Here is a 23,994-nt window from a genome sequence, read left to right as displayed (position 1 = left end):
ACCTCTATTTTCTTTTTTACAGAACTGTGTTTTTGTTTTAAAATAAGTGATTTTTACTCAGAACTTCTTTTTAAGAAACAGTTTTTGTCAATCCACAGTGTTCTGTTTGTGGTTTACAGATAATAAAATAAAAACAAAATCATCATTCTGTATTTGTGGCCCAGGAGAATGTTTGTTACTGGGACTATTGACCATAAAAATGATCGCCTCTTTACAAATCTTGTAATTATATTTTAGCCAATAAAATAACTAATAGAAATCAGGAACCTTAGCCTTCCTTTGTAATCTTAAATGGTGTGCCTCAACGTTTGGGACATAGTACCGAGAACTCTCATTTGAGAACTTATTCTTAATGTGTGAGAATTAGCCTTAGCTAGAAAAAGCAATAGCTGTTGGCTTTGCAGAAGAAAAAATAGTCTTATATTTTCCACCATTCATGTAACCACAATGCAGCTGTAATTCAAAGAAAGTTTTATTTTAGCTAAGGGTTATCTTCATTTTGAGAGAATTGACAAACTCATTATGAAGAGCTTTTGTCCTGGAACTTGTTAGCCTTATATTTCTACATTGCAAACTTATATATAGTTTGAATGAAGTAGTTCCTTTATGAAATGCTTTAGCTTTGTTATTTTTTGAAGCATTTTATTATTTTTTAAAATTTTCCAAATAAACTGGGGCGCCTGGGTGGCTCAGTGGGTTAGGCCTCTGCCTTCAGCTCAGGTCATGATCTCAGGGATCGAGCCCCGCATCGGGCTCTCTACTCAGCAGGGAGCCTGCTTCCCCTTCTCTCTGCCTGCTTGTGATCTTTCTAAAAAAAAAAAAAAAAAAAAAAAAAAAAAAAAAAAAAAAAAAATTATTTGGAAAAATGTTTACTGAAATTTTACAGCATTTTAAATCAGTTCTTTGTGTCTAGGCATTTATGACAACTTGAACTGTGGTCTCAGGTTGCTAGTTTTTAAGAATTGTCTAGAGACTCTTAGAGTGTTACTAATTTTTTTTATTAAAGATTTTATTTATTTATTTGACAGATCACAAGTAGGCAGAGAGGCAGGCAGAGAGAGAGAAAGGAGGAGGCAGGCTCCCTGCTGAGCAGAGAGGGGCTCCATCCCAGGACCCTGGGATCATGACCTGAGACAAAGGCAGAGGCTTTAACCCACTGAGCCACCCAGGTGCCCCAGCTTTGAGGGTTTTTGCTTTATTTTCCCTCTCCCACCTCAGTAAACTGTTGCTACTTACATATAAAGGATTTATCTTCTAAGGATTCAGATTTCATCAATTTGTGGTGATTCATGTAGAGTTATTATTTGCAGCTGTCATTTTATCTTCCTCAGTGTTTCATTGCATTAGAAAGAATTATGATACAACAAATATGAAGTATTTGTTAGGTTTAAGGAAGCATTCTATTTCATTTGGGGTTTATTATATTCATAGTCATTTTAAAAAATACACTTGAATTATTATAGAAACATACAATACAGTTATGTAATCCTACTGTCTGGAGAGAATTGCTTTTAATCTTTTGGTTGTGTGTGTGTGTGTGTGTGTGTTTTCTGGTTGTCATTCTTAAAGAGGTAAAATGTCACTTTACCAGGTAGATGGAGCTCATTTGGTTTTGAAGCTTAATAAAATGATAGTCTTTTGTCTTTTAACAGAATATCTTGGCAACATGCTGAAATATTTTAAATATTATGCTGGGGAGCCTTTTTTTTTTTTTTTTTTTTAATGGGGATATGGGGAAAGTAGCAGCTAAGTAGAAAAACAAGGAGACAATTATATTTGCTATTTCTCTGTAGTTAGCAGAACAGACTGTGTCTTTGTCAGTAATTTCCACGTATCTTCCTGAATATCCTGCTTATACTTTAAGTCTTTTTCTCTAGAAAGTAAAGGTGGTACAGTCTCATCCTGGACCTAAAGTGTGGAGGCTTGTGCAATTTTATTTGTTTTGAGTTGCCATGGAATGTTTATCATGGGAATCACTTTTGCAGAGATTGACCTGATTACATTAAGAAATTTGAAATATTTGTTTTCCAGCTTTGTAGCGAAGTAAATGAGTAACCTTACTAATTGAGTGACGAAAGTTGGGTCATTGACAGAACCTTGTGACGGTAATTTTCTGTTAATGCTAAAGCAAGGCATTTTTGAGTTCTCTTATCCTTAACTCGCTCTTCTAGAATCCCTAGAGGACCTGTACAACAGCCCCTTGAGGACCGAATCTTCACTCCTGCTGTCTCGGCGGTGTACAGCACGGTGAGTACCTGAGGTCTCTGTTGCGGCGCCTAACTTCTGGCACGTGAGCCTTTGATATCACAGCAATGTTTGTTTGATTGTCATGTGAAATGTTTTTTTGACAAAGGTTCATTAAAATCAGAAATTGAATTAGGTATATTTAATATAAGAAGGGTGAATAGGCTCTTCTCCCCTTCATCATAATTTAATAGTGAAACAAACATTGTCTTAAAATACATTGGCTAGTATACCGTTGTCTTTTTCTTCCTTTTTCATCTTTCTGTAAATCAACTTCTGGCCTTATCTTGTGACTCTTGAAGACACTGAGTTTTAATTTTCTTTTTTGATACTAAAATTTAAAAAAAATTTTTTTTAATATTTAAAGGTTTTTCATTGTTTACCCTTCTCTGATTACAAAAAAATGCAAAAGAGGTTTAGAAATGAGAACATTGGTTTTAATCTGGGAAATTTAATTTTTTATGTTAAATGATTAATTCAAATTCATAAATGAAGGGAAATTTAAAAGGTAGAGGATGAAGGTCATAAAATTAAAAGCAGATTTCAGGTGTCTCACAGTGAGCCTAAGGGAATTTAAGTAGAATGGAAGAGTCAGACATCTTTTTATTGTTTCAGTTTATCATACCAATAATTTCTCATCTTCCAAATAGGGTGCTTCAAAGAAACTCAGAATGGTGAGAAAGATGAGTAAATAAGTCATTGTAATCTAACGTGGTATGATAAAGCAATGATTCTTATCCTTTTGGGTTATGAATTACCTTTAGAATTTGAATGTAGCCACAGTGCTTTATTCTCAAAAGTGTTTACATATAATTTCAGAATTTTGCAAATGTTCGTTAGACCATTCATCAGCTCAAGGTTAAGAACCTTTAGTTAGAGTTGCAAAGGAGTTAAGAACCTTTAGTTAGAGATGGGAAAGGAAGAGGCCACTCATTGAGGAAGTGGCACTAAGCTGGAAGGCATAGAACTTCTCTAGGCATAGTAGGGAACACAGGCCTTCTAGGAAGTTAAAATTCAGACACATGCTTAAAGGAGTGGTCAGTAGTCAGCTTTGTGTGGCAGTGTTCTGTTGCAGAAGTAGAGATGAGATAGTAGATGGGTTTTGGAGGTTTTAAGATTGTTGGGAAGACTTAGAATGTTACTGTTTAGGAATGAGTAGGTAGGATGGTTTCCCTGAAACAAGTCTCAGTTTACACCTGTTGTAGTTCAGTTAACACTTGTAAATTATTTGAACCCCCAACTCTTCAGATGGACTCCAGTTAGGTGACAAATTGCCTGATCATCCTAGTAATTGAGAACATTCAATTTACATTGAAAAACAGTTTTTAGTTTTTTTCTGGCGTAAACTTTCTGTAGGCAAACGGTTTTGTTTTGTTGTGTTATGTTTTGTTAGTACTGACCTTAAGGGCATCTTAAATTTGTCTGGCATAACTTTTTTTTTTTTTTTAAGATTTTATTTATTTGACAGAGATCATAGGTAGGCAGAGAGGCAGGCAGAGAGAGAGGAAGGGAAGCAGGCTCCCTGCTGAGCAGAGAGTCCGATGTGGGACTTGATCCCAGGACCCTGGGATCATGACCTGAGCCGAAGGCAGAGGCTTTAACCCACTGAGCCACCCAGGTGTCCTGAGTCTGACATAACTCATAAAATACATTTTTTTTTTCTAATTAGAAGTATACTCTTTGCCATTCAATTTCTGTTTCCAAGATTAAGATAAGTAAAAGAAGAAAATGAAAATTTCTAGTAATCTTGAGTGATTTCTAGAAGCAACTACTATAACCATTTTTTGGTATAGTTTCCTTTGTCTTTTTTTCTGTGTTGTAGACTCTATATAAGATATTATATTCTATTTGGTCAGTTTATGTTATAATGTTAGCTTTTCCTATGCTGTTTGAAGCATGTCGTAAATAATGGTTATCTATTTTGTCATAAGAATTTAATATTCACTGGACATTTGACAGATATTTCTTGAGCTTTCAATGTGTGTCAGGCACTGTTTGGCATTGTGAATGTAGTAGTGAGCAAACCAAACCTACTGTACTCATGGAGTTTATACTGTTCTGTGGGATAGAAGGAAAGTAAACAAATATATGTGCAATATAGTGGTGTGTAGGAATAAGTGTCTTGATGAAAATGGAGTAGTATAAAGGGATGGAGAATGACTGGACAATCCTGGACATTCTGTCTAAAGGCATTTAAGTAGAAAGCTAAGAAGTGAGGGAGTGGCCTTGCAGATTTCTAAGAAAAACGTATTTCTGGTAAAAGAAATAGTAGTGCAAAGGCTTAGGGATAGCAGTGTGCTTACTGTGGTCTTAGAACTGCAAGGAAACTAGTGTGGTTGGAGTGGAGAGAGGGTAGGGATAGAATTCAGAGAAGTATTTGGAGCATCAGATTATGTAGGGCATTATTTACTATGGTAAGAATTTGGATTTTAATTTAAATGTGATGGAAATCCTTTAGAAACTTAAAAGCAGTAGTTCTGAATTTCTGTTTAAAGGACACTGTAGCTATTCTACAGAGAGTAGACTGATAAGGGCAGGTGCTGGGGTGGTGAAGTGGAAGCAAGATGAGTTAAGAGGTTGTTAGTTGGAGTCAGAATGCAAGCTGGTGCAGCCACTCTGGAAAGCAGCATGGAGGTTCCTCAAAAAGTTGAAAATAGAACTACCCTACAACCTAGCAATTGCACTACTGGGTATTTACCCCAAAGATACAAATGTAGTGATCCGAAGGTTCACCTGTACCCAATGTTTATAGCAACAATGTCCACAATAGCCAAACTGTGGAAAGAGCCTAGATGTCCATCAACAGATGAATGGTTGAAGAAAATGTGGTATGTATATACAATGGTCTATTATGCAGCCATCAGAAAAAACCCTGAAATGTTGCCATTTGCAACGACTTGGATGAAACTAGGGGGTATTATGCTAAGTGAAATAAGTCAATCAGAGAAAGACATTTATCATATGATCTCACTGATACGAGGAATTCGAGAAATAAGACCAAGGTTCATAAGGAAATGGAGGGAAAAATGAAACAAGACAAAACCAGAGAGGGAGACAAAACAGAAGAGACTCTTAATCTCAGGAAACAAACTGAGGGTTGCTGGAGTGGTGGTAGGTGGGAGGGATGGGGATGCTGGGTGATGGACATTGGGGAGAGTATGTGCTATGGTGAGTGCTGTGAATTGTGTGGGACTGCTGAATCACATACCAGTACCCCTGAAACAAACAATATTAAGATTATATGTTAATTAAAATCTAGGGGCACCTGGGTGGCCTCTGCCTTTGGCTCAGGTCATGATCTCAGGGTCCTGGAATCGAGCCCCGCATCACGCTCTCTGCTCTGCCAGGAGCCTGCTTCTCCCTCTCTGCCTACTTGTTCTCTCTCTCTCTCTCTCTCTCAAATAAATAAATAAATAAAATCTTAAAGAAAATCTAAAAATAAAGGTGATTGTAGTAAAATAGGCAGAAGATGATGATGTACTTCCTCTAAGGCAGTACAGAAAAAGATGAGTAGTGGAATTTGGTATGTATTTTGAAAGTAGATGGAAAAGGATATCACGGTAACTTGGATGTGAGATAAGAATGAAGAGTAAATGGTGTTGCTAGGGATTTAGCTTGAGTAACTGAATGAACATGGTACTTTTCGTGCAGATGAACACTGGGTGAGGAGCAAGATTTTTGTTGAGAAAAATAGTAGATGTAAACATTATTTAGGGGAGAAGTCAAACATTAGGTTGTTTCTAATATTACCTATAATATTACCTATTAGAAATAACTTACTTGAATTTAAAGCCTTTTCTGAATTGTAGATTATTTTTATGGAATAACTTCCTAAAAAGTGAAACTACTGAGTTAAAAATGTAGACATGTTTTTGAAATTCCTCATAAATGAAGACATGTGACTTTGTAAAGTTAGTGATTTGGAGAGGAGGTTATCCAGATCATGTGAATGATAGCACAATGCCTGCTACAGAGTTTACATGTCATGTTTTGAAACAAAGGTTTTGAATTTATTTTTGAGTTAGATCAAATTTGACATTTACTATTTTAAGCCGCTGCCATACTAATAGTCCTTTAGTCAATGAACAAAGTGGGTGCGCCAAGAATATGTGATGCCTATTCTGGAAGGATAAGAGATTTTATTTTAGGCAATAAAAACTTACCTTAAAATATGGCAGTCTTTACTTTCTTGATCACATGTTTCCATTCTTAGCAATTTAAGTCTCTGCCTCACTTTTACAGTCTTGTGCACTTTAACTGAATGAGTAAGAGAGTTTGTGACCAGGTGCTTTGAAATTTTTAATTCCCCTTCTTCTCAGCCCCAAGATATGTTACTTGTTACTATTTCTCTAGTGTCTAGGTCCATTAGCATGATTTCTGTCATAAAATACAGGCTAACCCTCAGTTCACCTCCTCCTGTCTCACCATATGGTGCCCATATGTTCCTTTAATTGAGCTGGTTGAATTCCTTGAAAGGCAAAAATGAATCCTGGCCAGTCTTAAAACATTATACAATCAAATGTTTGATTTCTTTTGTCTGTTTTATAGGCTTTATGCCCTCATGTCAGCATTTTAGATAGGTTTTCTGCTGATAATCAAAGAAGCAGCAAAAAGAAGACTTTTTTTTTAAAAAAAGATTTATTTATTTTAGAGAGAGAGGTGGGTGAGGGCGGGTGGGAGAGGGGAGAGGGAGAGAGAATCCGTGCTGAGTGTGGAGCCTGACGTGGGGCTCCATCCCAGTCAGTAATGAACTGAGCCCAAACCAGGAGTTGGATGCTTAATCAGCTACATCATCCAGGTGACCCAAGACTCAGTTTTTATAATGCTGTCAAGTTAATGTTTTAGGCTGATTGTCATTTATTATTTTGGCCTGATTTCTAGAAGTTTCTCTTTAGAACGTTTATCAGGAATGGGAGAGATACTTTTGTCATATTTCTTATTCAGGGATGGGAGAGATACTTTTGTCATTATTCCTTATTAGCCATAATTACATGAGAGTGATTGATTATATGAACAAAAAATGAATGAAGCCAGTAGTTTTTAAATTCTAGGAAGAGAAATATATATTATATGGTAGAGAGGAAATGGCAAAGCTGAAGAGGAATGAGCTGATTTGGAGTATATTTATTAATAACTCTCCTAATTGGCATACTTCTTAAGAACAAAATATGAAATTTTACCATGTTGTATATATTTATTTATTTATTTATTTATTTGACAGAGAGAAATCACAAGTAGATGGAGAGGCAGGCAGAGAGAGAGAGAGAGGGAAGCAGGCTCCCTGCCGAGCAGAGAGCCCAATGCGGGACTCGATCCCAGGACCCTGAGATCATGACCTGAGCCGAAGGCAGCGGCTTAACCCACTGAGCCACCCAGGCGCCCACCATGTTGTATATTTTTGGCTTAATATTTTATTTAGAGAAGTTGGATTTTATTACTGTTAAGCCAGTATTTATAAGTGGGCTTCGAGCCAGCGTAGATTCCAGCATGGGGCTTGAACTCACCACCCCAGGTCAAGACCTGAGCTGAGATCAACAGTTGGTTGCTTAACTTACTGAGCCATCTCTAGGTGTCCCTAAGCCAGTATTTTTAATAAAATTGCAGAAATAAACTTAATACAAAATTTTCTGGAATAATGACTTTACTACAAGAAGCAGCAATCACACATTCTGGTGGATTGGAAGAGTTGTGTTATTAACAGTTTCTGCAAAATTCCTGTAAATAAGTTAATCTGAGTAAATTACTCCTTAATGCTGTAACATTTATCCTTTTTAGCCAGGTTATACTTTTAAAGTCTTGATTCTGTCATACTGTAGTTCTGTGAATCTAATTAGAAAATAATGCTTTTGGGCACCTGGGTGGCTCAGTGGGTTAAGCCGCTGCCTTCTGCTCAGGTCATGGTCTCAGGGTCCTGGGATCGAGTCCCACATTGGGCTCTCTGCTCAGCAGGGAGCCTGCTTCTCTCTCTCTCTCTCTCTCTCTGCCTGCCTCTCCATCTACTTGTGATTTCTCTCTGTCAAATAAATAAATAAAATCTTAAAAAAAAAAAGAAAAGAAAAGAATGCTTTTATGTTTTTTTTTCTAGTCACTGATAAATACTGAGTAGGCCAACATATCAGTGTAAATATCTGCACAGGGACAAAATTTAGCCTGGGTGGATCAGTACTCCTTAGACAGCTGTATCTAGCAAGATGTAAATCCACTTAATTGCCCTATAATGCAGCCCAGAATGACAGTCCATTTTCCCCCCCAGTGGTAAATATGCCAGTTGAACTGATGATTTGTTTCTGTAGACTTTATTTTTAAAAACAGCTTTATTGGGGTATATTTGACAGACAGTATATATAGTGCCAGTGATTTAAATATATCTAAAGTGTACTATTTAAAGTATATAATTTGGTGGGGCACCTGGGTGGCTCAGTGGGTTAAGCCGCTGCCTTCGGCTCAGGTCATGATCTCAGGGTCCTGGGATCGAGTCCCGCATTGGGCTCTCTGCTCGGCAGGGAGCCTGCTTCCCTCTCTCTCTCTCTCTGGCTGCCTCTCCGTCTACTTGTGATTTCTCTCTGTCAAATTAATAAATAAAATCTTAAAAAAAAATAAAGTATATAATTTGGGAAGTTTTAACATATATATATATACACACACACACACACACACACACCCATGAAAATCTTTGCCACATCAAAATTAACGTGCATCATTCTTAAGTTCTTCATTTGCCTTTCTAATCTTTTCTTTCCACCTTACCCCACCATTGGTCTGCTTTTTGTTATTATGGATTCATTTTCTAGATATTTATTAAAAGCTATAATAGGAAAAAGAATCATGCAGTAGGTGCTGGTTGTTTTTTGACTTTAGTCACTCAGGTTAATTATTTTGAGATATTTCCATATTGTGTTTATCAGTAGCTTCTTCCTGGGAGAAAAAGTAAACTTTATTATTATTATTATTACTATTATTATAATATCTTTAGAAAAGATAAACTTTAGGTTCAAAATATAGGGCTGACACAATTACATGTTCTATATATTCTTTTTCCCTCTAAGGATAGAGTTTGGTTTTCATTAAACATAATGAAAATCATGTGATATACAATTTGGTTGCTTTCTTTTTTATTTTTATTTATTTATTTCTAAAAGGTTTTATTTATTTATTTGACAGAGATCACAAGTAGGCAGAGAGACAGGCAGAGAGAGAGAGACAGGGAAGCAGGCTCCCTGCTGAGCAGAGAGCCGGATGTGGGGCTCGATCCCAGGACCCTGAGATCATGACCTGAGCTGAAGGCAGAGGCTTAACCCACTGAGCCACCCAGGCACCCCTGCTTTCTTTTTTAATACAACATTGTATTATAAATAATTTCCTATGTTATTACATGACACTTACAAACATTGTAAGCACAAACATAAGTTTAAGTATCATGTCAATGAGGTGAACCATAAGTTCCAAAATGAGTAAATTTAAGAACTAGTGTTTGTCTTGAAGATTCCCTTTATTTTCTGTTTCAAATAATTTTATGATATGTACATATGCATAAATAAGATACATACACATACGTGTGCATATTTTCATTTGTTTAAATAGGAGTTTTACCTTAGGCTAAGATTCTCAAAAGTAACCTTAGTATGTTAAAGTAACACACATAATAGATACTTATGTGTATCTTTAAAGATGCTTAATATTTTTGATATTATACAGTTATGGTAGGTTATGTTGCCACACAGTATAGGAGTGTATCCATTTCATTGTATCTGGACTTTCAGGGGTTCACATTCATTTAAAAAAATACATGTATTTTATTTATTTAGAGCATGAGTAGGGGGAGGGGCGGGGGAGAAGGAGAAAGAATCTCAAGCAGATTCTGCATTGACCACGGACCCATTGTGGGCCTCGATCTCACGATCATGAGGTCATGACCTGAGCTGAAATCAAGTCTGTCACCTAAACTACTGAACTACCCAGACACCCCCAGGTGTTCCCATTTCAGCTGTGTTTGCTAACTTGATCCGTTAAAAGTGCTATTTCACAGTTCATGAAGGAGAAAATTAGCAGGTTTTAAGTGGCTGTGGAAGAATGTTTAACATTGGTAAAATGATACCATATTTTGTCTAAAATTAGCAAAGGTTTAATTATTATCCATTTCTCAGTTATAGAAATGTAATTAGGAATGTTTGGGACTTTCTAAAAGCCTTTTAATGCTTTTTCCCATTCAGTATTTTTACATTATGGAGTATACAAAAGAAATGAAATTTTCCTGTCTGTTGTGACAAAAAGGATTTTGTTGTAAGAAGATTGTAGTTTTACAATTATTATTGTTGTCACTTTTCTCCAGTAGCATTGCTGATCTGTGAACATATTTAGAAATCTAGGTTTTTTGTTTGAAATTAAAATAAAAGATGAAAATCACATTTAGATATTTCTTTTTAAATTTTTATTTATTTATTTATTTTAAATAAAAGCTATGTGATTTTTTTCTTTAAAGATTTTATTTTTTATTTGACAGAGAGGGATCACAAGTAGGCAGAGGGAGCAAGAGATGGGAAAGCAGGCTCCCCACTGTGCAAAGAGCCCGATGCGGTGCTCGATCCTAGGATCCTGAGATCATGACCTGAGCCGAAGGCAGAGGCCTAACCCATTGAGCCACCAGGCACTCCTAAAATACTTCCTCTTTTTTTTTTTTTTTTAAAGATTTTATTTATTTATGAGAGAGAGAGAGGGGGAGAGAGCAAGCGCAGGCAGACAGAATGGCAGGCAGAGGCAGAGGGAGAAGCAGGCTCCCTGCCGAGCATGGAGCCCGATGCGGGACTCGATCCCAGGACACTGGGATCATGACCTGAGCCCAAGGCAGCTGCCCAACCAACTGAGCCACCCAGGCGTCCCGATACTTCCTCTTTAAAAAAAAAAATTGTGGTAAAATGGCTTAACATAAAATTTACCATCTTAATCATTTTATTTTTTAAAATTGTTTTTTAAAAACTTTATTTATTTGGGGCACCTGGGTGGCTCAGTGGATTAAGCTGCTGCCTTTGGCTCGGGTCATGATCTCTGTGTCCTGGGATCGAGCCCTGCATCAGGCTCTTTGCTCAGTGGGGAGCCTGCTTCTCTCTCTCTCTCTGCCTGCCTTACTCTCTGCCTACTTGTGATCTGTGTGTAAAATAAATAAATAAAATCTTTAAAAAAAAAAAAGAAAACCTTTATTTATTTGTTTAATCTGTACACCCAATGTGGGGCTCAAACTCAAAAGCCCAAGATCAAGAGCCATGTGCTCTTTTGACTGAACTGCCTAGACATCCCCTGTCTTAATTTTCTTTTCTTTTTTCTTTCTTTCTTTCTTTTTTTTTTTTTTAGTTTATTTGACAGATACCACAAGTAGGCAGAGAGGCAGGCAGAAAGAGAAGGAGAAGAAGGCTCTCTGTTGAGCAGAGAGCCCTATTTGGTGCTCGATCCCAGGATCCTGGGATCATGACTTGAGCCAAAGGCAGAAGCTTTAACCTACTGAGCCACCCAGGTGCCCCTGTCTTAATCAATTTAAAGTTATACTAATACAGTCAAATTTTTGTGCAGCCCCATCACCATCCATCCCTAAAAGTCTTCATTTTAAAAACTGAAACTCTGCCTATAAAACAACTACAACTGCTATATATCAGTTCCTCATTTCTCTTCCCCTTAGTTTCTGGAAACCACCATTCTACTTTCTATGTCTGTGATTTTGATTACTATAAGTACTTTGTGTAAGTCAAATTATACATATACAGATAAATTATATTTATCTTTTTGTGACTAGTTTATTTCACTTAGCATAATGTCTCAATGTTTATCCATATTGTGGCAGGTGTCAGAATGTCCTTCCTTTTTGAGTCCTGTGGTTTTCCATTTTCCCAGCATCCTTCATTCACAAGACTCTTTTTCCCATTAAATGGTCCTGACGTCCTTTTTGAAAATCATGTGAGCATATGTGCGAGTATTTATTTTTGGTCCCTGTATTCTATTCTATTGGTCTGTATGTCTGTGTTTATGCCAAAACCACACTGCTTTTTATTAATAAGCTTTGTAGTAAATTTTGAAATCAGGAAATGTGAGTCCTTCAAAAGATTGTTTTGTCTATTTATGCTTTCTTGAAATTCCACATAAATTTTAGGTTGGATTTTTCTGTTTCCGTAAAAAATATTGGGATTTTGGTAGGGATTGCATTAGATCTGTAGTTCACTTTCAGCAGTATTGACATCTTAACAATATTAAGTCTTTAAATCTATGAATATGTAATGTATTTTCATTCATTTTATGTCTTCAATTTCTTACAGTGGCATTTTATATTTTTCATTATAGAATTCTTTCACATTTTTTGTTAATTTCTAAGGCTATTGTAAATGGAATTGTTTTCCTCCTTTCCTTTTCAGATTATTTATTGCTCATGTTTAGAAATTCAACTGATATTTGTACGTTGACGTCATATCTTGCTGCTTTCCTGAACTCATTTGTTATTCTGATGGTTTTATTGTGGAAAGAGAATCTTTTCTACATAGAAGATCGTATCTCAAGTAATTTTACTTATTTTTCAGTTCAGATGTCTTTTGTTTTTTATTCTTGCCTAATTGTTTGGTTAGAGTTTCCAATACTGTGTTGAAAAGAAATGGTGAAAGCACTTGCTTTGTTTTTGATTTTAGAGAGAAGCCTCAGTCTTTTGCCACTGAGTATGAAATTTGCTGTGGGTTTTTCATATATAGCTTTTATTATGTTGAGGCAGTTTCCTTCTATTTTTAGTTTGTTGAGTCTTTTTTATCATGAAAAGATGGTGAAATTTTTTCTGGTCAAATGGGTTTTCTCACTCATGTTGGTGTGGTGTATTACACTGATTGATTTTTATATATTGAACTGTCCTTGCATATCAGGAATAAATCTCACTTGGTCCTGATATATAATCCTTCTAATATGCTATTGGATTCTGTTTGCTAGTGTTGTGTGTTGTGTGTCTCTTGTTGTTTTGTTTTGGGGGTTTGTTTGTTTGTTTGTTTTTTAGGATTTTTGCATTGTTACTGGTCTTTCATTTTCTTATAGTGTCTTTTTTTTTTTAACTTTAAGATTTTATTTCTTTATTTGACAGAGAGAGAGATTACACGTAGACAGAGAGGCAGGCAGAGAGAGAGGGGGAAGCAGGCTCCCCGCTGAGCAGATGTGGGGCTTGATCCCAACACCCTGAGATCATGACCTGAGCTGAAGGCAGGGGCTTTATCCACTGAGCCACCCAGGCGCCCCTTGTAGTGTCTTTATCTGGCTTTGATATCAGGATCACACTGGCCTCATAGAATGAGTTAGGAAGTTATTTGCTTCTCTCCAAGTTTTTTGAAAAGTTTGAGAAGAATTGGTGTTATTCCTTTTTACATGTTTGGTATCGTTTCCCAGTGAAGCCATGAAATCCAGGGCTTTTCTACTTTTGGGAAGTTTTTTGAGTACTGATTCATTTTCCTTCCTAGTTACTTATCTATTCAGATTTTCTGTTTCTTTGTGATTTAGTCTTAGGAGATTTTGCATTTCTAGGAATTTGTCTATTTCACCTAGGTTATCCAATTTTTTGGTGTTTAGTTATTTTCTTAATATTCTCCATTGATTTAACGTTGAACTTAGAATTCTATATAATCACTTGAAAAAATTTAGGTCAGTGGTTCTCAGCTAGAGATGCTTTTGCCCTCTAGGGCACATATAGCAATGCCTGGAGACATATTTCATTGTCACAATTTGGTGCAGGAATGGGAAAGGAATTCCCATAGCATTTGAAGGCTATATAGACCTGGGATGCAATTGAACGTTCCAACGTGCACAGGACAGCCTCACAACAAAAATTATCTAACCCAAAATATCATGGCTGAGCAAACCTGGTTTCTGTTTTTCTTAGATGTTAGTAACATTATTAAGATGACTTAAAATTGTTAAGACTCAATCCAGCTAGTTTTTGTTAAATATCCACTATGTACTATACAACTTTTGGGAGAAAAGCATTGGTATGAATGTAAAAACTAATGAAAATTGTAGTAAGTGCTATGAAGGAGATACACAGGATGCAGAATTAATAACAGACTATTTTTTTTTTTCTTTTTAAAAGATTTTATTTGTTTGAGAGAGAGAGAAAGCGTGAGCAGGGCAGAAGGAAAGGGACAAGCAGCCTCCCAGTGGAGCAGGAAGCCTGATGTGGGGCTCGATCTCAGGACCATGGGATCATGACCTGAGCTGAAGGCAGATGTTTAACCAACTGAGCTATGCAGGCACCCTGATAGCATAGTAATTGTTAATTAGGTGTGAGTGGGAACCTTGAGAAGGTGGCATTTTAGGGTATCCGAACTATGAGGAGAATTCAGCCCTTCATGGATGGGAGGAAATAAATGCGTGAATAGATTTTCAGAGGCTCCAAGGCATTCAGATGAGTAGAGCTCTCCTGGTGGTGGGAAGCTCAGTGCTCTGGAGACAGCACACATGGGATGCTGGGAACTGGTGCTGTCCATTAAAAGCCTGCCTTCTCAGCACTTGAAATGTGTCTAATGTGACCGCGGAGGTGAATTTTCAATTTTATTTAATTTTTGTTCTTTGAAATTTAAATAGCTGCTTGTGGTGATCATATTGGAAACTGCAGCTCTAGAGAGTGACAAAGTGTAGATCTTGCTTATTTTGTAAGGTCGCTAAAAGGCATTTGGATTTTATTTGACATGCAGCAGCCATTGAAGGATTTCAGGTATGGATATAACATGATATTGATTTAAGTTATAAAAATACTTTGATATTTATGGTATTAGTGGATGGATTGGAATTTGTAGTTTACATGGGGAGCAGTGGTTATACGTGGCTAGCGGTCTCCGGAACCCTACAGATTGAATTCAGATACTGGTGCTTTCACATAGCAGTTGTTTGTGTCCTTGAGCAAATGGCTTAACTCGCTTGTACCTCAGTTTCCTTCCTCATTGATAAAATGGAGATGGTTATTATATTCATCTCCAAAGGTCATTATGAAGGTTAAATGAGACAAATCCATTTAAAACTGATTAAACCTGATTTGTGATCATCATTCAGGTATTTAGCTGCAACTGCCTCCCCTGTCACCACTCTGGGTTTACCACTATTATAACAAGAACCAGGGAATACTGACTGCTGTTAACATCCCTTTGAAGTGACAACTGAACATCCTTAATATAGTGTTAGATAAACTGCTTATGTATTCCATAAGCAGTTTATTATTATTATTAATTATTAATAATGTGGCTTTTAAAACTTCAGTATCACACAAGATAATCTTTGGATTGTCTAAATTTATTTAAATAGTAAAGTAAGCTCTTTTCTTTAATAAACTAATGTACATTTTAGAAAACTAAGAAAATTAGGGGATAAAATACATGTGTTAAATACTGTTTACTCTTTATATTTCCTCCATTTGATCAATAACTGCCATACTGTTGGACAGATTGCTTTATTTTTAATAATTCAATACAAATTTTTTTGGCTGAGATAATTGAATTTCAACAGTGTTGCTAAGAATTATTGTAATTATAGATTGTCACCTGATTTTTATAAATTGGTTTTTAAAAAAGTAACAAAAATTGGCACTATAGAAAGGTAGTCAGTTGAGCTAAAGCATGTATTACTTTTATTTCCATGTAGAAGGTTTTCTTTTTTTTTTTTATAGATTTTATTTATTTATCAGAGAGAGAGGGGGGGAGAGAGAGCGAGCACAGGCAGACAGAATGGCAGGCAGAGGCAGAGGGAGAAGCAGGCTCCCTGCTGAGCAAGGAGCCCGATGTGGGACTCGATCCCAGGATGCTGGGATCATGACCTGAGCCGAAGGCAGCTGCATAACCAACTGAGCCACCCAGGCGTCCCTAGAAGGTTTTCTTTTTATTGAAATGTAATTGACATATAGCATTGTAAATTTAAGGCATATAACCTGTTGATTTGATATACTTTTATACTGCAATATGATTATCAGCATTACCTTAGCTAACACCTCTATCATGTTATATAATTATTCTTTTCTGTGGTGAGAACATTTAAGGTCTGGTCTTTTAACAGCTATTACATAATAATATGTAATATTGTTAACTATAATCACCGTCCTCTACATTAGATCCCAGAATCTTTGTTCAGCATTTCCCCAGTTCTTCAACTCCAGCCCTTGGTAATCACCATTCTATTCTTTGTGTCTATGAGTTTGTTTTATATTCCACATAAAAGTATGGTCATAAAGTATTGTTCTGTTGGGACACCTGCCTTCGGTTCAGGTCATGACCCCAGAGTCCTGGGATTGAGCCCTGCATCAGGCTCCCAGCTCAGCAGGAAGCCTGCTTCTCCCACTCCCACTCCACCTGCTTGTGTTCCCTCTCTCGCTGTGTCTCTCTCTGCCAAATAAATAAAATCTTTTAAAAAAACCCAAATATATATAAAATGTAGATCTGCTCATTAAATGCTAAATCACATAACTAATTAAAATATTATTTAATATGTATTTACCTCATTTTCTCCTTCAAAAGAATGATTAACCTTAAAGATATAAAAGTTGTTCTGTTAAATGTCAGTTATAAATTGCTTTTGACTTTCTCAGATAAAAAAATCATAGAAACAATTCACAAGACCTATAATGTCAAAGAACTTTGAAAATGTTTCATTAAACTTGGATATTCCCTTCAGGTTCATTTATAAAGTATTATATGTACCGTTGTTAAAAACAAAACAACTGATAGGGTCCAATTTAAAATAAAATGAGTCCTAGGAAATTGGACTGTCATAAGTAATTGTATGGTAAATGGAGTTGTAATTATTTCAAGGGAAAAAGAAAACGAAAAAATAAACAAACACCATGGATTTATTATCACTGTGAAGTTGGTGGCATGAATAGCAAGGTCATTTTTTCTGCAAGCTTTGATAGACGTTTAACTTCCACCTCATGCAGTTTCCCTTTTTATCTTTTTTTTTTTTTTTTTAAGATTTTATTTATTTATTTGACAGACAGAGATCACAAGTAGGCAGAGAGGCAGGCAGAGAGAGAGAGAGAGAGGGAAGCAGGCTTCCTGCAGAGCAGGGAGCCCGATGCGGGGCTCGATCCCAGGACCATGAGATCATGACCCAAGCCGAAGGCAGCAGCCCAAACCACTGAGCCACCCAGGCGCCCCTCCCTTTTTATCTTTTAAAAGCAAATTCTGGCTGTCAGGAATCCTGTAGGCCAGAGATTGTGAAGGATTAGCATCTTTGTTCATTGTGTCATTCTTTGCTTGTTTAATTGCCATATAGCATGCAGAGTGTTCAATAAAAGGGTGTTTAATTTCTTTAACTCTTACACATCCCAAAGAACCTCTGGCTGTATTAAGAATTTTAAGATTTGTAAAATCAGCAGTATATTTTTAGTCTTTATTTGTTCAATTAGCATTTGTTAGTAACTTTTCAGAAAATTTAGAAAAATTAGCACATGTGAAATATTTATTTCAAATCTTTTAAATGATTTATTTATTTGAGAGTGCGTGCACAAATGCGGGAAGGGGCAGAGGGAGAGCATCTCAAGCAGACTTCCCACCAAGGGCAGAGCCTGGGGCAGAGCTGGATCCCACAACCCATGAGATCATGATCTGAGCCGAAACCAAGAGTGGGATGCTCAACCAACTGAGCCATCCAAGCGCCCTTTATTTCAGACTTTTAAAGGCCAATTCAGAGAGTTTTCTCTTGATGAAGACATTTATTGAAAAGAGAAGTAAAGAGGTGTCACAGATGTATGACTAAAAGATTAGGCTGATTGATAGTCAGCTGGGTTGACTGGGAAGCTTTCTGGAAGAGGTCTTGATGCCAGTGTCTTTCTGAATATTGATTGGCCAAACATTTTATCATAAATACTAAGTATTCTCCAGAAGAAGATAATAAATGACATCACAGGAAAAGGGTTTGAGAGAAGCTGACATTCTTCATGCTTATGTTTTGGGCTAGGATTTGGGGGAGAACAAGTAATAAGACAGAGGTTTCATTTTTTTAATGTACTGTGATGATTTTTAACTCCTCTTTCTCTGTAGGATCATGTATCATATGTCACCTGTGCCTTAGGTCTGTTCCAGAGCAACTTAATACTGATTTTGATAATGTAATTGAATTTATGTTTATATATAATTGAATATCATGTTCTAAGTGCTAATACCTTGGAATTAAAAACAAATTCACTTATCTTGATTAGTTATATAAATGGTTCATTAGCACCTGAAAGATTAGCAAAAAGAAAGCAAACCAGAATTTAAAAGAAATTAAGTTGTAAAATGAAAAATAACTAGTACCACCTCAGTTGTTAAATCTATACAGTAATCTCCCAACTGACATGCAGACTTGTTTAGGGTGGAAAACTAAGTTACTGATTTTTATGTGTGAAGTTAGTTTTACTAAATAGTTGGGTTATCTATTCATAGAATAAATACTCCTTAACCATTTCTGTAGTTTTTTCCCAAGACAGCTATTCCTAATTTGATTAAGGTTTTACTACTGACTTGGGAAAAGACTTTGGAATCTTTTTTTTTTTCCCCTTTTAATTCCACTGTAGTTAAGATACAGTGTTGTATTAGCTTCAGTTGTACAGTGCAGTGATTCAACAATTCCCTACTCTGCTGCCGTCTTCCCTCTCAAAAGCCGTACCTTGGATTCTTAAGACAGTTTTCGAGGCTACTGTTCGTAATGAAGGAAATAAAAAAATCCATTCGCTGTCCTAGCCTAGTCCCTTTGTGTATATTAAGGCAGCTCTGGGCACCCGAGTTGTTTCTGGTATCTGTGAATTGATAGTCTAAATCAATTTTACTGTCAAAACAGCCAAATTATAAATACTAAGATTTGGCGGAATTAATAATACAGTATTTATACTTAATCGTCTGAGTGGCCACTTGTCTGCATGCATTGTCATAAGTGCTTGTTACATCCTGTCCCTTTCCATAAGTATTACAGGGAGGCAAACAGATAATGAGAATCACCGTGATGGTTGATTCTGCTCTGAGTGCAACATGGCAGCGAGGATAATGTGAACCTTGTTTTCTTTGGCTACATTATTGGCTTAAGTAGAATATCCTAGGTCAATCTGGAAACCTTAACAACCAACCAAGTTCCAAAGAGCAGATTTTTGTTCACTATGAAATTAATGTGTGCCTGCTTAAAAAAAAAACAAAACTCAGGGAAAAGTATAAGAGGGAAAAGAAATGACCTATGTTCTTGCCACGAAAAGGATCATGCCACTCATATTGACATGTTTCTTATAGTTGTTTTATTGTACACTTAAAAAAAAACTTCTGAAATTAATGGACCCATAATTTCATACCCCTCTTTCTTGCCCTAAAATTATAGGCATCTTCTTGTTAAAAAAAGTCTTTCCAGGGGCGCCTGGGTGGCTCAGTGGGTTAAGCCTTTGCCTTCGGCTCGGGTCATGGTCCCAGGGTCCTGGGATCGAGCCCCACATCGGGCTCTCTGCTGAGCGGGGAGCCTGCTTCCCCCTCTCTCTCTCTGCCTGCCTCTCCGCCTACTTGTGATTTCTGTCTGTTAAATTAAAAAAAAAAGTCTTTCTAAATGTATATTTGAAGGATGTAATTACCCATTCCCCAAGAGATAATATATGTTTACTGCTATAAATATTATGTTTAAATAATATTTATTTATTTAAGATTTTATTTATTTATTTGACAGAGAGACAGCCAGAGAGGGAACATAAGCAGGGGGAGTGTGATAGGAAGAAGCAGGTTTACCACTGAGCAGGGAGCTCTATGCGGGGCTGGATCTCAGGAGCTTGGGATCATGATTGAATGGAAGACAGATGCTAAACGATTGAGCCACTCAAGCGCCCCTAAATAATATTTAAACAGCTGACTCCTGCCTTAATTTTCTTCTGATGAAATAATGCCAGTTTAGGAAAAAAAACAAAATGAAAGTGTGAAGTGAATGAAAGTCCACCATTATCTTATTTCCCAGAGAAATACCTATATAGAGTGAGAATTTTTTTGGATGTTTTATGTTTTTATATGCATATAAAATAGACATAGAAAAATTTACGATGCAGATATAACTTTAAAAACCTTCTGTTTATTCTTAATATGTATTGCTTGTAAATTATATTTTTTTGTTTTAGCATATCATGCATATCTTATCATGTCATTATAGAATTATACACACAGGGGACGCTTAGCTGGCTCACTTGTTGAGCGTCTTTCAGCTCAGGTCATGATCCTAGGGTCTTGGGATTGAGCCCCGAATCAGGCTCCCGCTCGGCAGGAAACCTGCTTCTCCCTCTCCCACTTACCTTCTCGTGTTCCCTCTCTTGCTCTGTCTCTGTAAAATAAATAAATAAAATCTTAAGGGAAAAAAAGAATTATACACCTGGAATTATACATCCCCACTCCTATGATATTTTTAGTACCTTAGCTTCTTAATGGTTTGTATCATTAAAAAGAAAACTATATCATGAGATTTTTGGTTGTATTGAGAAGAAAGCAGTTATAGGGGTGAAGATGTTCATAAAAATATTCCTTTTGTACTTTGATTTATAAAACTAATCATCTGTTGCGCATTTTGGTGCTTTTTATATTTTTAAAATAAATAATACTCTGATGAACATTCTTATCCTAGTCTGTGGATCTTTATTATCTTGGTGATTTCTTTGTGGTAATTCCTTTTTTTTTAAAAAGATTTTATTTATTTGAGAGCAAGAGAGCATGTACAGGGGAACAACAGAGGAAGAGGGGAAAGCAGAGGCCCTGCTGAGCAGGGAGCCAGATGTGGGGCTTGGTCCCAGGATCCTGAGACATGACCTGGGCTGAAGGCAGACGCTTAACTGACTGACCAGGCATCCCTTTATGATAATTGTTAACAGCTGGTTAACACTTACCCATCTATTTCACGAAAACAGAGAATGCATCTGATTTTTAAAAAGCAAATAGTAGGCCTGGCAGAGCATGTAGCTCTTAATCTTGGGGGTTGTGAGTTCAAGCTCCACGTTGTGTGCAGAGATTATTTAAAAATAAAGTCTTTTAAAAAAATAAAATTGCATGGGGGCGCCTGGGTTGCTCAGTGGTTTGGGCTGCTGCCTTCGGCTCGGGTCATGGTCTCAGGGTCCTGGGATTGAGCCCCGCATCGGGCTCCTTGCTCTGCAGGAAGCCTGCTTCCCTCTCTCTCTCTCTCTCTGCCTGCCTCTCTGCCTACTTGTGATCTCTGTCTGTCGAATGAATAGATAAAACTTAAAAAAAAAAAATTGCAAATAATATGGGAGGGTTTATAATGCAAAGAAATAGTCCCCTGCTTACTCTTCACTGTCCAGTCTTTCCCTGCAGGGGCAGTCCTGCTTTTAGCTATTTTCGCATTTAGTTTCTCTGGTATTACCTCTGTATCTCTAAATAAAACAATTTTCTATTAGTGATTACCCACTGACTCTTTGCTTTGAGGACTGGTGTGTTTCAGTTCTCTTGTGCTCCTCCCTTCTTGCTTCTGTTTACTCTCAATGTAGTTAGGTCACTGTTTTGGTCCCCTAACAGCTAAGGAGATTTTTAGAACATACAGTTTGGACACTTGATAGAAATCATATTCTATTCTATTCTATTTTATTCTATTCTATTCTATTTATTTGTTTATTTGGAGAGAGAGTGTGAGGGGGGAGGGACAGAGGGAGAAGGAGAGCGGGGAGCCCAACACAGGGGTTGGTTTCATGACCCTGAGATCATGACCTGAACCAAAGTCAGATACTTAGACCCGACTGAGCCACCCAGGCAACAGTCCTGTTTGCTTATCTGTTGCTTTTTGAACTCTTACTCTTTGTTTGATTTTTTTTCTCGTTTCACCTTTAAGAGAATTTCTATTGTTAACTCCTGTATTGAGGTAGAATGATAATCTCTGTGGTATCTTTCCCTTGAGATTTGCAGGAGCTCTTAAGTGGTCTTTGAATAAAGTAGACTGAACTTACGGAAACCATCTCTGTTTCTAATCCAAATATAGTTTTAGGTATGGTGTCAATCCGTTCCCTTGGGATTTTCTCCTTTGTACTGTTTGAACCTGAATTATGTAAGAGTACTGAAAATCTGGTTCTCAAACGTAGGGGTGTTCCTTTTGGAACCAATGATCATTTCCTTAAAGAATCTTCAACAGAGCATATAGGAATTTATTTCATTATACAATTAGTCAATTAGTCCCTTTTCCACTAATCAGTGATTCAGTGTTACATTTCCCTTTTATCTTTTTTGACAAGGATTTCATGATTTGCTCATTGTTCTGCACTTTTTGCTGATTTGTTTCTGTGACCATATCAGTGAAGGAGATACAGTGAGTTAAAAAGCTTTGTTATGGGGCATCTGGGTGGCTCAGTGGGTTAAAGCCTCTGCCTTCGACTTGGGTCATGATCCCAAGAGTTCCACATCGGGCTTTCTGTTCAGCAGGGAGCCTACGTCCCCCTCTCTCTTTCTGCCTGCCTCTCTGCTTACTTGTGATCTCTTTCTGTCAAATAAATAAATAAAATCTTAAAAAAAAAAAGAGCTTTGTTATCCCTCTGGTTTATACAGTTTGCCATCCCTCTAGCGTATACAATTCTTTTGTATGCTAACATTGCTAAGAGAAACTGATATAAACCTTGTTTAATTCCCAATTGAATATTTTTATATTCTAAAAATAGTCGTTGTACACATGTGTAATACAAACTCGTGTACTTCATGTTTACAGATGAACAATATAGCAGGTTAAATTGTGTATTTAAAATAAAATTTATGGGCCGCCTGGCTGGCTCTGTTGATTAAGAGTCCAAGTCTTGGTCATGATCTCAGAGTCCGAGGATTGAGTCCTGCATCAATCGGGCTCTGCATTCTGTGTGGAGGCTTGAGGATTCTTTCTCACCCCTGTTTGCAGGGGCACACACTCTCTTTCTCTAAAATAAATAAATAAATAAATAAATGATTTGTATCTTCTTACAAAGATTTTTATGAACCTATTATTTAATTTATGGGTAGAAATAGTATTCGTTTCCAATTTTTGTGTATTAAACATTATATTAGGTACTCCTTAAAATTTATCTCTAATCTTCAATACATACCTCTAAGATTTCCTTATTTTATATGGTGGGAAAGTGAAACTTCGAGTTATTTGCCCATAGTAATACACCTGTTAAATGATAGAGCTGAAACTATGTATGGTTATATTTTCTTCAATGATATTTTCGGTACCTCAGCTTTTAACATATGAAAGAAGAATGGAAAAACCCAACATGAATAGTAGTAACTTAAGATCGAGATATTGCTAACTTTGCTGTTGTGTCAGTGAAGCCCATGATCTGAAGTTCAGATTAGGTGAGCAGAAGAAAGTACTTCAAAGTTGGCCACGTCTTTTCCTGCAGTCAGACGTGGTTCTTCATAGTTTTCTTGTTGATGCCTTCAGTTACTGTAATGTATTGCAGGTAGAAAGTGCAAGTCATCTCTGAAACTCTTGATTAAAGTTATTGTTATTTCTCAAATTGTTTTTTTTCCCCCCAAAGATTTTATTTTATTTATTTGTCAGAGGGAACACAAGCGGGAGGAGTGGTAGGCAGACGGGAGAAGGAAAAGCAGGCTCCCTGGGCTCCCCGCCGAGCAGGGAGCCTGATGTAGGACTTGATCCTGGGATGACCCAGGCCGAAGGCAGATGCTTAACTGACTTGAGCCTCCCAGGCATCCCACAGATTTATTTTTTTTTTTAGTTGAATCCCATGTGAAAATCATCTCCTTTCCCACTACCTAGTTTGTTTCCTTAGCTCCAGCTTCT

The 23,994-nt window shown here is 36.8% G+C and overlaps 1 protein-coding gene across 30 annotated transcripts in view; it reads left to right on the top strand.

Annotated features, from left to right (window-relative positions):
• The window catches only part of EIF4G3 (eukaryotic translation initiation factor 4 gamma 3), a 346,931-nt gene that overhangs the window by 89,080 nt on the left and 233,857 nt on the right, over positions 1-23,994 (top strand). For all 30 annotated transcript variants that reach the window (XM_045063902.1, XM_045063894.1, XM_045063898.1 and 27 more), the window contains exon 2: positions 2,172-2,247. In XM_045063902.1, coding sequence (XP_044919837.1) covers positions 2,172-2,247 — 76 coding nt within the window. The remainder of the gene's footprint in view (positions 1-2,171; positions 2,248-23,994) is intronic.

Source organism: Mustela putorius, unplaced genomic scaffold (assembly GCF_011764305.1).
Source record: "Mustela putorius furo isolate JIRA1106 unplaced genomic scaffold, ASM1176430v1.1 tig00003853_pilon_pilon_pilon, whole genome shotgun sequence".
Taxonomy (NCBI): Eukaryota; Metazoa; Chordata; class Mammalia; order Carnivora; family Mustelidae; genus Mustela; species Mustela putorius.
This window is presented reverse-complemented; position numbering and strand designations above follow the sequence as displayed.